General features: G+C 44.0%; 1 protein-coding gene across 2 annotated transcripts in view; it reads left to right on the top strand.

Annotated features, from left to right (window-relative positions):
• Positions 1–13,484, top strand: part of gdpd5b (glycerophosphodiester phosphodiesterase domain containing 5b) — an 81,366-nt gene that overhangs the window by 49,548 nt on the left and 18,334 nt on the right. For both annotated transcript variants that reach the window (XR_008810517.1, XM_056283435.1), the window contains exons 3-8: positions 1,827–1,930; positions 7,136–7,229; positions 7,496–7,555; positions 8,115–8,213; positions 10,784–10,877; positions 12,692–12,837. Coding sequence is in view for 1 of the 2 variants with exons in the window: in XM_056283435.1 (XP_056139410.1) it covers positions 1,827–1,930; positions 7,136–7,229; positions 7,496–7,555; positions 8,115–8,213; positions 10,784–10,877; positions 12,692–12,837 (597 nt within the window). In the remaining variant the exon portion in view is untranslated. The remainder of the gene's footprint in view (positions 1–1,826; positions 1,931–7,135; positions 7,230–7,495; positions 7,556–8,114; positions 8,214–10,783; positions 10,878–12,691; positions 12,838–13,484) is intronic.

Raw genomic sequence — 13,484 nt, forward strand, 5'->3', positions numbered from 1 at the left:
TGATATCCCTACTCCCACACTCGGTAATGCTTTTAGAGCCGCATCCTAATATGGAGTATAGTTTCATAAGCACAATGGGAGGATGTCCCCCTCAGCTCTGACTTCATCACTCTGAATCCCCCATTTTCTGTCTCCGTAAACTGCTGTGTGGCATGCTCAGGAACCTCACACTCCAATGTGTGTGTGTGTGTGTGTGTGTGTGTGTGTGTGTGTGTGTGTGTGTGTGTGTGTGTGTGTGTGTGTGTGTGTGTGTGTGTGTGTGTGTGTGTGTGTGTATGTGTGTCAGGCCGGGGTGGTCAGGAGGGGTTACGCTTCTGTTGTATAAAATAATAAAGTATATTCAAGTTCGTGTGTGTGGGTTTCCAGTAGGATCTCTTGTGGCCCCTTATCGTCCTCTTCACCTTCACCTTCTGTCTTCTGCAGTTCCGCTTTTACTTTTGGTAGGAGGCACACAATACCTCTGTAGACTCACATGGGCCTTAGGGTTTTCACAGCTAGGGTTAATTTAAATCAGCTAAAGCTTTCTATTTAAACAAAGACCACATCTCTTAATTAACAGGCGAAAGGTTTGATGTGAGGGCCACAGGAAAAGTTAGGCTGCACTTCATTTGCATTAATAATGTGTGTGTGCGCGTGTGCATTTGATTTTAGCTTTGTAAAAGAATTGTGTGTGTTTTCTAATTACCACAGTGTGAGAGTGCATGACAGGACAGTAATAAGTCTGCTTGGATGTGAAAAACTGTAAAATAATTAATCTCTAATGAGCTAAGTGTATGAGGGAATAGACAATACTGAGATCAGTAGCTAGATGGAGACTCGTATGTTCTCAAATGGAGACTATCAAGAGACTACAGTGCTTGATGTATTAACAGAAATTTTAATGGTGGTGCATTAAAACAGTTGTCAGGCTGTCCGGGTAGCGTAGTGGTCTATTCCGTTGCCTACCAACATGGGGCTCGCCAGCTCGAATCCCTGTGTTACCTCCGGCTTGGTTGGGCATCCATACAGACACAATTGGCCATGTCTGCGAGTGGGAAGCCAGATGTGGGTATGTGTCCTGGTCGCTGCACTAGTGCCTCCTCTAGTCGGTTGAGGCACTTTTTGGTGGGGAGGGGGAACTAGGGGGAATAGCGTGATCCTCCTACGCACTACGTCTACCTGGTGAAACTCCTCACTGTCAGGTGAAAAGAAGCGGCTGGCGACTCCACATGTATCGGAGGAGGCATGTGGTAGTCTGTAGCCCTCCCCGGATCGGCAGAGGGGGTGGAGCAGCGACCGGGGCGGCTCGTAAGAGTGGGGTAATTGGCCAAGTACAATTGGGGGGGGGGAAAGGGGGGAAAAGCCCCCCCCCAAAAAAAAAAACAGTTGTCAGAGTTTTTCCATTTCTTAGCAAACTTGAAACTTCCTCCCATGTAGCGATGCCTTTTCTCTGCCATCCGACTGTGTCATTTTTATTTCTACTGTCACCGTGCAGACGGAAGTGACTGACTTGGCTGGCCTGTTTGATATTTGATGAACAAACTCTCAAAGTGAGAGAATATCTATCATTTGCTGTGTTTTAAATCCTTAAGGTATTCATGTAAGACCATCCCGGGCATGTTCATGAGCTTCTGTTAGATGTACCGGACAGGCAAATCTAAATTTAGCTTGTTTCTGCCCTAATTGGTGGTCACTCTTGTGTGAAGAAAGGGAGAACATGCTCTTATAATGAATATGTTAGGATCGTGTTTAGCTTTTTTTCTTTTTTCTTTTTTGTAAATAATAATATAATTTGGTGGCGCTAAAGAGGGTCGGAATAAATGGTTTGTGCATGTCTGTCTTTCCAGTGGGAGCTCTTGTGGTCCCTCATCCTCCTCTTCACCTTCTGTCTGCTGCTGGTCTGGTTTTACTTCTGGTGGGAGGCACACAATGACTACAACGAGTTCAACTGGTGAGTACTATACCCAACCTCATGTACCTTAAAACGTCATGTTCAAGTCAAAAGCAAATAACTTCACATTGTGCACAAAATCACCTGTGAAGTTTTATCCTCACACTTAGGTTTTGTTCTCCATGTCTGCTTAGATTTTGTGCATCTAATTTGATGTGTCCACTACTGCCTCTTTCCACCAAGTCAGAGAGTGAATTTGTAAATTATTTTATTCAATGTTCCCAGTTTCTTCCCAAAGGAATATGTTTGTGAGGTGAATTGTAGTTTCTAAATTGCTCATAGGTGTGTGTGTGTGTGTGTGTGTGTGTGTGTGTGTGTGTGTGTGTGTGTGTGTGTGTGTGTGTGTGTGTGTGTGTGTGTGTGTGTGTGTGTGTCTCTACTGTGATGGACTGGTCAACTGTCCAGGAGTCTCCCTGTCTTCTGCTTAATGCATGCTGGGATAGACTCCAGCACCTTGAATAGGATTAAGCAGGTGTAGATGATGGATTGATGGATTTATTCTATTTTTCAGCAGCAAATTAAACCCATAGTAACATCTATGTATTTTAGGCTAACAAGATTGAGTGAGGGTGAGTTGAATATCTGCAGCATTTTAGTTTTCATTTGATATTAGATGAAGCAAGTTTAATCAGATAATTAATATGATGGAATACAACACTTCCAGTAGAGTTTATTTATTATGCAGGCTGGAAAAAGGAAGGCTTTGCTCCCTTTTTCCCCCTCAGCCTATAGCCTTTACCTTTCCTACAAACGGCAAAAATTATTTTGCAAAAGATATATTGGATACTAGCGATTCTAGACTTCCTCCACTGTCATAATTGTGGGATTCAAAAATAGCTGGGTGATGTAGGCCCTAGAAAATGAACATAATGCTCATGATGACCTGTAAACCAACACTCTTGAAAGAGATCGGCTTGCCAAGCAAAGAAAGGTATTGATATTCTGTCTGCTCTCCCCTGACCTTTACTACTGGCTTTGCTATATTTGAACATGTCTCGCAATACTTTGGAAGCAAGCATGATGCCGTTAAATGGTGGTCTTCAATTCTGGTGCATCCAAATGGACAGTGAGCAGTAATCCTAGTCCTGCTGTTATTGTGTTGCCCCGTCCATATCTCCTCACCATATTGTTGGCTGTAAATAGATATGCAACCGTCCACCTATAACATTTACCTAAGCTCTGCATTTTCCAAATTCATCAGAGCATAATCCACCCTCCTGCTTAATCTGAGCAGAGACCGCCAGAGATTACACCCGTTTACATAATCTGGAGAACTTCCTCCATGTCACCTGGATGTTGGCCAACGATGTGTCCGTTTTGCTCGACCGCTGCACCGCCTCCAGTGACGTCTCTGGACCTGATGCTGATGAGAGGACACAGCAGGAATACAGATGATGGAAGCAATTTCAAGGCCTCACTTTCCATCCATCCACCCATTATCCAAACCACTTGTCCTGCTCTCAGGGTCGCAGGGATGCTGGAGCCTATCCCAGCAGTCATTCGACGACAGGCGGGGAGACACCCTGGACAGGCCACCAGACCATCACAGCGCTTATTGAAGAATAACCACTAAGCTTTTTAATGTTATAGCTACACACACGTAGTACTCTCCATAAAAAAAGAAAAAGAAAAGGGTGGACGACGGGTTTCAGACTAATAAACGATCCAAAATGGACGAATGATATAACTACTACTACAACTACTTTTGACTGATCCCGTTAGGGGTCACCACAGCAGATCATCCATTTCCATCTCTTCCTGTCCTCTGCATCTTCCTCTGTCACACCAGCCTATGGTGTGATAGAGGAAAACCTGAAACACCGGCATGCCCTCTCTCACCTCATCCATAAACCCCCTCTTTGTCCTTCCTCTTTTCCTCTCCCCTGGCTGTTCCATATTCCTCTTCTCTGGCCGCTCCATAGTCAGCATCCTTCTCTCAATATACCCAGCAGGATGAATGATATAATGATTGGGGAAATTTCTACTTCCAATGAAACCACCATAGTATACGAACCTTTCATCAAAAGACAGATTAAAATAAAATAAATATTAGACTCAAGAAAATCAAGCCATGGGAACAAGATAAGAAGAAATATATTATTTTCTTTAAGACCAACAACTCGACATCGGAAAGCCCCACCGTCCTTACATATAAATCGAAGGCTGGGACCGGAATGTTTCAATAAACCATAAAACAAATTAAACATGGACCAAGACACGGCGAAACCAAATACATGTAAGACGAAAGAGATATACAAACCTGTTTAAATAGTTACTAAGCTTTATAACTCGCTAATTACAAAAACATAGCATTTCACCCTGTATAGTTCGTGGCAATCATCATCATCATCATCAGTTTACGTGCCGGTGGACTGACTGGGCGAGCGGAAGGGAGGGCTTTCCTGCTCATTATTGATTGGCTGTCTGGTGTGTCTCCAGACAGATTTAGAGTTTGGGTGCGCTTGTTTTTCAGAGAAATTTCTGTAACTAAACGTCATCCCTGCTGGAAAAAAAAATGCAACTCTTTTCTACCTAGTACCAAATACAGTCAGCGTACAAAGTAGTAGTAACGTCTGACATGGAAATGGGCCTGTCAAGTAAGTGAAACGCTGTGGATCCTTTTATAGATTTTGTCATTTCTGTTAAAAATGGCAGGTGTAGAAGAAGAGGGGACATGGCATAGGGCAGCGTTTCCCAACCCAGTCCTCAAGGACCCCCTATCCTGCAGATTTTCACTGTAACCCTGCATAGGTAGCCCTGCTTGTACTTACTCAACCAATCATCTCACAGCACTTAATTATGCAAGGTGTGCAACATCTGACATAATTCATTGCTGATTGGTTGAATAACTACAAACGGGTACCTATTCAGGGTTGCAAAGAAAATCTGCAGGATAGGGGTTCCTTGAGGACTGGCTTGGGAAACACTGCCATAGGGTATGCAAACATGACAACTGAGACATGGGGCTGTATGAAGTGCATTCATTTCAAATACGACAAATGTCTTCTGTAATGTGTTCAGCTCTGTTTTGCTGTTAGAAATGAAGCTGTTTCTTTGCAAAGACGTGGAGGCTGCGGTGGTTTGTGAGGAACGAGGTGCCACACAGTTTGCCCAGTCCCCCAAGGCCCCTTTCTGTTTTTTATTTCCCATTCACTCCCCCTCATCATCCTTCCCCCTCGCCTCTCTCCATCAGTGTTATCTCCAGTGTCCCTTTTTTTCTTCATGCAGCTCCAGCACATTTTTCTTTCCACTTATTATTTCCCTTCCTTCTCCATAATCCTTTCATTTATCCTGTTTTTCTCTGCTTCTTTTTATGTTTTTGAATAAAATCTTCCCCTTTTAGTCCCAGTTCTTGTCCTTTTTATCTTTCCCTCCCCCAACAAGCCGATTCATGGGGTTACCACGAAGGTTATTTGGCTTTTTTTTCTCTCCTGGGTGTCATGGCAGTTTACTTCATTTGTAAAGGTGAATATGTTTTTTATGTCCCTGCCTTTCACAACTCTCAAGATACTAGCAGCAGCAAGGATACCAGGCCTCCAGCAATATTCATGTATTCACAAGCAGCTGTGATCATCGGCACCAGGTGACCCCCACTGTGCCTTTGTGCCACCAGAATCACTGATAAGGTGTTGGATATAATTAGTGGGATGGTGGTGAGCTATTGGGCTTGCTGTAACCGACACATGCACACAGACACACACACACACACACACACCCACAAACAAATGTTCAACCGTTCCTTTTTCTCAGCAGCTGTCAGACCACTATGACATCTTGAGAGACACGCAGTGTGTGTGTGTGTGTGTGTGTGTGTGTGTGTGTGTGTGTGTGTGTGTGTGTGTGTGTGTGTGTGTGTGTGTGTGTGTGTGTTTGGATGCATACCTACTTGTAGGGGGGTATGTATGTATGTATGGGGTATATATGGCTGTGACTGCTATGTGTGCATACTTGCTTTTTTTGGGGTGGGGGGGATTTCTTCCCCCCTTTTCTCTCCAATTGCACTTTGCCATATACACCACTCTTCTGAGCCATCCTGGTCACTGTTTAACCCCCTCTGCCGATCCAGGCAGGGCTGCAGACATGCCTCCTCCGATACAAGTGGAGTCGCCAGCCGCTTCTTTTCACCTGACAGTAAGGAGTTTCACCTGGGGGATGTAGCATGTGGGAGGGTCACGCTATGCCCCCCAGTTCCCCCTCCCCCCTGAACAGGCACCCTGACCAACCAGAGGAGGCGCTAATGCAGCGACCAGGACACGTACCCACATCCGGCTTCCCACCCGCAGACACGGCCAATTGTGTCTGTAGGGACACCCGACCAAGCCAGAGGTAACACGGGGATTCGAACCGGCGAGCCCCGTGTTGGTAGACAAGGGAATAGATCGCCACGCTACCCGGTCACCCTGCATACTTGCTTTTAACCATTTATAGGTATGGGTGTTATGTTTGTGAGTTGCCTGGAGTCAAGTTGGAGAGAGAAGGGCCGGTGCAGTATCTGTGTTGCTCCCCTTGCTTCCTCTGCCCCATAATGAGGCTCATGCCATGAGGCAAGACAGTCTTTTTAGAACGCAGACATCAATAATTTGCCGGCCACCTGTTAGCATTATGATTACATGAACTACTTGGTCCCGATCCTCTCTTAGGCCTGGAAACGGCCCCTCTGGTCACTGCTGCTGCTTTCTCTGTGTTATTTCCCTGTTTTCAGCTTTATTGGGACTAAAAAACGTTAGACCCAAAGATACTTAATGGTTGCCTGACTGAGAATTAAAGGCTTTGATTCACAAACAGTGCTCGTCAGACACTGACAGGGGCTGTGGCAACCTAATGTGAATGCCCCCTCACACCAGTGTGCTCCTTGAAATCCCACCTATAAGTATGTTTTTGGAGATATTTAACTGTTCCTGTTTGCTTTATTTATTTATATGGTCCTATTTATACCAGCACCAGCATAGACAGGGCCACTGGTACCACTGCCCAAGTCAAGTAATCTCACCAAGCCCAGTCTAATCCAGTCCATTTGCCATTAGACAAAATCTTATTAATCTTGCTCAAACAGGAGACCTAATGTGATACACAAACATTTGCACAGAAAATGCATCCATGTGCATGCAGATTTAATCCTTTATGGCCTTCCCAGCTATTAGTGATGATAACATGCTGGCTGCTCAGCAGGGGAGATGTTACTGAGTAATTCAACTGTTCCAACAGGTTTCTCTACAACCGCTCCGGGGAGTGGAAGGATGGCACCATCCCCATCCTGGCCTCAACTGCTGCTGGCTTCACCTACATTGCATTTTTAATGGTCAGTCCCTCATCAAAGATTCACTGAGGAAGAGCTGTGGATATTGTGCCAAAGGCATTGCCTTGGTGTGTGTGAAAGGGTGTAGAAAGAGTTTTGATCTGCTGCCAGGATGAAATCTGCATGTCAAGACTTATGAGGAAGCATACGACTTGTCTATCAAAATGATGTCTATATGTTTTTCCCTTGTAACGTGTGTGTGTGTGTGTGTGTGTGTGTGTGTGTGTGTGTGTGTGTGTGTGTGTGTGTGTGTGTGTGTCTCATTTCAGGTTTTAGCACTTTGCCATGTAGCGGCTGGGCAGCAGCTGAATTTGCACTGGCTCCACAAGGTAGAATGTGTGTGTGTGTGTGTGTGTGTGTGTGTGTGTGTGTGTGTGTGTGTGTGTGTGTGTGTGTGTGTGTGCGTGTGTGTGCACATGTGTCAGGTTTTAGCTGTTGGGCAGCAGCTGAATTTACACTGGCTCCACAAGGGTGTGTGTGTGTGTGTGTGTGTGTGGTAGCAGTTGATCAGCAGCTGAATTTGCAGTGGTGCCACAAGGTTGTGTGTGTGTGTGTATTCACCCATTTATCAGTGATCAATTGAACTTTTTTTCTGAACTGAACTTGTGTTCAGATTGTGTTGTTCCATAAGGGTTGTGAAATCACAGTAAATGACCTGCCCTTTGATGCTATCATTTTGCCAAACACAAACAAGATGTGGCTGCTTGTGTGTGTGTGTGTGTGTGTGTGTGTGTGTGTGTGTGTGTGTGTGTGTGTGTGTGTGTGTGTGTGTGTGTGTGTGTGTGTGTGTGTGTGTGTGTGTGTGTGTGTGTGTGCGCGCGCATACCTGTGTCTGTAGATCTGTTTGTGAAAGTCTGTTTCATTTCCTCGCACTGCTTAATTTTGCAGATTGGAGTGACTGGCGCACTGCTCACCACCATCATCGGGGTGATATCTGTCAATCAAACTTGGGGAGAAGAGTGGCATGTCATTCCTATATCACTGCAGGTCAGTGATCTGTCAACATAGGGAAGCCCAAACGACACTTCATGACGTAGATACAAAGTCAGTGGAGTAGACTGATAACCAACCAAGCAAGTGCATTCCTACTCTGTTGCGTCAGTCAAGTGATGTCCACCTTGATTTGAAGGTCACTGAAGAGAACCACTGAGCTCTAATCCATGTTTTACTCACAGAAGAGATCCAACATCCTTTTGAGGTTGAACAAGGCCTAGATTAGTTAATATATACCAATCAGCCAAAGAATTAAACCACCTGTGGCCACTGCCACCAGGGAATGCCATTGCCATGGAGGGGTGTTCTTGGTCTGAAACAACATTTAGGTAGGTGGTACATGTCAAAGTAACATCCACATGAATGCCAAGACCCAAGGTTTCCCAGCAGAACATTGCCCAGAGCATCACACTGCCTCCACCGGCTTGCCTTCTTCCCATAGTGCATCCTGGTGCCATCTCTTCCCAAGGTAAATGACGCACAAGCACCTAGCCAACCACATGATGTAAAAGAAAACGGGATTCATTACACCAGGCCACCTTCTTCCATTGCTCCATGGTCCAGTTCTGACACTCACATGTCCATTGTAGGTGCTTTCGATGGTGGACAGGGGTCATCATGGCCTGGTCTGTGGCTATGCAGTCCCATATGCAGCAAACTCCCATGCGCTGTGTTCTGACACCTGTCTATCATAGCCAGCATTAACTTTTTCAGCAGTTTGAGCTACAGTAGCTCCTTTGTGGGATCAGACCAGATGGGCTAGCTTTTGCTCCCCATGCACCATCAAAGAGTCTTGGGCACCTATGACTCTGTTGCCAATTCACCGGTTGTTCTTCCTTGGGCCACTTTTGGTAGGTACTGACCACTGCATACCGGGAAAACCCCAAAAGACCTGCCATTTTGGAGATTCTCTGACCCAGTCATCTAGCCATCACAATTTGGCTCTTGTCAAAGTTGCTCAGATCCTTCCTTACACTTGCCCATTTTTCCTGTTTCCAACAAATCAACATCAAGAACTAACTGTTCACGTGCTGTCTAATATATCCCACCCCTTGACGAGATAATCAATGTTGTTCACTTACCTGTCCGTGGTTTTAATATTTTGGCTGATTGGTGTGTATTGATTTGTGACATGCTTCTCATGACTGTGTACATTTGTAATGTGGGAAATCTCAGAAACCGATATCCAAATGTATAGATTGCCATCAGTCAGATATCCATAGCTGGAATCATTAAAATCCAAATTCAAATTCAAATTGCTTTATTGGCATGACCATAACAAAATGCAGTATTGCTAAAGCATTGTACAAATAACGAATGTTAACAAATATACATACAGAAAGAAGACAATAATATATCCGTCCGTCCATCCATTATCCAAACCGCTTATCCTGCTCTCAGGGTCGCAGGGAGGCTGGAGCCTATTCCAGCAGTCATTGGGCGGCAGGCAGGGAGACACGGTAACTTGAAACTGAGGCCTAATGTAGATCAGCAGGTCATTCTGATTCCTTATTAGGAGATTAATATTGTTATTATTATTATTACTAATATTATTGTTATTATTATTATTATTATACAGATTATTACAATATTATTAGAGAATTACTACTTGGGATTACTTAGGAGCATTATTATTACTGTTATTACATTATTACAGCTTTATTACAAGGAACATTATTACTACTGCAACAGTTGCATTTGCATAATGTCCAGCAACCTCAAGAATAAAACACTGACTCTTTCAAATGCATTGTACAGGTGAAGTAACACTTTGCAGGCTTTTTATTGTTTTTCTATTCTTTTAACATCTTCCACTGTAGTGTGGTACATTTAGTTTCTAGCATGGAATGATCACATTTTAATATTGTCAAAATTTGTACTTTTCCACAATCTCTGTGGGACCCAAAGTTGATCTAAATACGTATAAAGTAAGTGTGCACATGAAATCCGGCTTTCACCAAAAAACTATGCTAAATTGGATTTTATTCAACAGCAAAACAACTAAAAGAGTAGATTAAAAGGAATGTGAGGATATAATTCGAATGTGTCCTTGTGAGATAACCGCCCCCCCCCCAAAAAAAAACATTGACGTTGACTTGCAGTTCCACTAGAACAGATTTGATGACTGCACCCCATTAAAATCAAGAGCTTTACAAATACAGAGCGGCCATCATCCCTGCGTAGCTTTGCTAATGCCTTAGTGTGTGGAAATCCTAATAATTTCACTCTCAATCTTTTTTATCATAAACTCACATTTTATCCTCTTCTCATTGCTTTCCTCTCCCATACCCGATTTTCTCTGCTGTTTTTCCCCTGTTGTTTCTCTTTTGCTCTACATATTTTCTTTCTGTTCCTCTGCCTTTTATGTATGTTTGTATGTATGTCTGCTCTCTCTCTCTCTCTGTCTCTCTATCTCGTTCGCTCGCTATCTCTGTCGCTCTCCCTCTCTCTTCACTCTCTCTCTCGCTATCTCTCTCTCGCTCGCTCGCTCGCTCTCTCACTATCTCTCTCTCACACACACTCTCTCGCTCTCTCACTGTTTCTTTCTCTTGACCCACCATCAGGCCACAGGTCCTTTCCTCCACATAGGTGCTCTGGCTGCAGCTACGGCAGTGTCGTGGATAGTCGCTGGGCAGGTCGCCCGTGCAGAGAAAACAAGTGAGTTCTGTCTGTGTGAGCAAACTGCTCGCTTTTCATGAACACAGCACACATGCAGAGAAGACTATCTGTGTTGGCTATCTCTGGCACCGAACGATAAACACACACACACACACACAAAGAGAGAGAGAGACAACACACACACACCCACACACACACACACTCACATGAAGAGAGAGAGAGAGAGAGAGAGAGAGAGACAACACACACACACACACACGCACACACACACACACACACACACACACACACACACACACACACACACACACACACACACACACAAGGGCACAGAAAGGTTGAGGAATGATTTACACCGTGTAGAAAAGAGGCCAGGACCTCCACCTAGGGTGTCTGAGATAATGAACATTCCTACAGACCCATGTGATGTGCTCTGGCCTGGACACCATGGAATGTTTTCCCTTCAAACATCGGGACAAAGCTTTAGGATTGATATCGGTGGATATGAAGGATGTGTTTTGCATCGGTGTAATAGTAGTTTCTAAACATTATGGGATAAATATTTAGTGTCCTTGTTAAAGAAGTTTGGCTTGACAGCCGTTGCATTCCATTGCACAATACGACATAATCAATCACATAAATCTAAAAATCAGTCCCTTGATTTATTTATTTGAGTAACAGGAAGACTGTCTTCATCCAACAACAGCTGCCTAATGTTCAGCTGAGGTGAATATGTTATTCAGTAACAGAACTTTCTCCCACCAAGTCCCTCAAAACTTGTGTAATGACTTTGTCATTGTGTTTTCAATGCAGTTTATATGGTGCCAGATATTTGATTTTCATAAAGTATGCTTTTTCTGGATAGCTTCAACCACTAGGTTCTGCTTTAGAAGAGGCGTGCTGGGCTGAAAAACTCTTGGGACATATTTCTCTCACTTGAACCTCTCTCCTAATATGCACAGCAGTCTGAATACCAAAGAGGACATGAGGGCGGGCGTGTGTGTGTGTGTGTGTGTGTGTGTGTGTGTGTGTGTGTGTGTGTGTGTGTGTGTGTGTGTGTGAGTGGGTGGGTTTGTGGGAATGGAGGGCTATGTAACTGTGCGTATGTGTGTATGAGCGAAGGCTTTCAGTCTCATGTCTTTAACCAGAGGTGTTCTGACGCACTCAACCTGGCCCAGGCGTGACCTTGAAACAAATACTTGTCCCTGTGTGTGTGTGTGTCTCTCTCTCTCTCTACTCCCTCATCACTCACTGATACTGAGATTGTGCAGGGGAAAGGATTTTGCCTTGGCTGCTCAGGTCAGTGAAGTTGATAATTGAGATCGGCTATAAACAACATGGAACGTAACCCACATCAACGACAAGTTTGTGCATTACACAGTAGTTTTTTTTTGTTTTTGTTTTTTTGCAATGTTAAATGACAGGCCAAGCAAAAACAGAATTATCCCCTTAAGCCCAGGTCAAATGATATAATTGGTAGTAGCTTCACCCATGTCTATTTTACCTTGGTGCAGGCTTATACTTTAACATTAGCTATATAGTGGTGCATTCAACCAAACATTGGCACCATGTAAAATACCAGGCACACAGGTGAAAAAGCTGCCACTACTCATGCACAACGGTAAGCTCATCGGCGCTCGTTTGGCAAAAGAGTGGTTTATCATCATCTTCTTCTTCCTCTTCTTCTTCTTCTTCTTCTTCTTCTCCTCCTCCTTCTGCTCCTCCTTCCTGTTTCCCATAGGATGAATAGATCCCAATCTTCACAATGTTGACTGTGAATTAGTAGTATTGATATCTCTGATTTTGGTGGATAAGAGTTGAGCTAATGTATAATAATGGGTCTCTACCATTAGAGTTCCAGGTGGTGATCCTGCTGCTGTACCTGAGCGTGTTACTGGGCCTCTACATGGTCCCTCTGTCCATTACCTCGCCCTGCATCATGGACCATGCAGACCTTAAACCACGGCCCGATGTCATAGGCCACCAGGGAGCCCCCATGGTGAGTCATCTGACCCTCCTTGTCGAATTAGAATGTAGGAGTTGAAGTGCACTTCATCCATTTTATAGCACAATACGGCATAACAATGAGACATATACTTTTACTCATCATTGAGTACATATACGAGCAGTAATGAAGGCCCATGCAGTGTCTGTGACGTATCCATTGGAATACATGGGTCTGAAATTTCTACACCTGGGTGTGTTATTGTCATACACTATTCACCTCACTAACCAACAATCTTTCCAGTTTTTCCTCTTTTCCAGAACCCAGGGCTATTCTAGTGTATTAAGGACTCTGTGTTCCTGGAACTGAAAATAACCAGTAATAACCTAGTAATAACCCAGTAAAGGCACTTGCTGTATGATACTAAACAGGGCTTAACTGTCTTCTGGGTGTTCTTTAATCCTTGCTTGGCAGAGAGACAGAGAGCCTAGCCTGGAATCCGAATACATCAGAGAATCAGCTGAAAATTTCCTATGATGTGATTCCCTTTTTTCCAGATCATGTGTTACTCTGTATTGCTTTTTTTTTCTTTTCTTCTTTTTGTCTTGTTAGCTATGTTATTTTTTCTTTTCTATTTCCTTTTTCTAAAGAGGCTGTTACAGCATCTGGAGAAAAGTGTTATGCTAGTTATGCACTTGGAA

Source organism: Lampris incognitus, chromosome 7, assembly GCF_029633865.1.
Source record: "Lampris incognitus isolate fLamInc1 chromosome 7, fLamInc1.hap2, whole genome shotgun sequence".
NCBI lineage: Eukaryota > Metazoa > Chordata > Actinopteri > Lampriformes > Lampridae > Lampris > Lampris incognitus.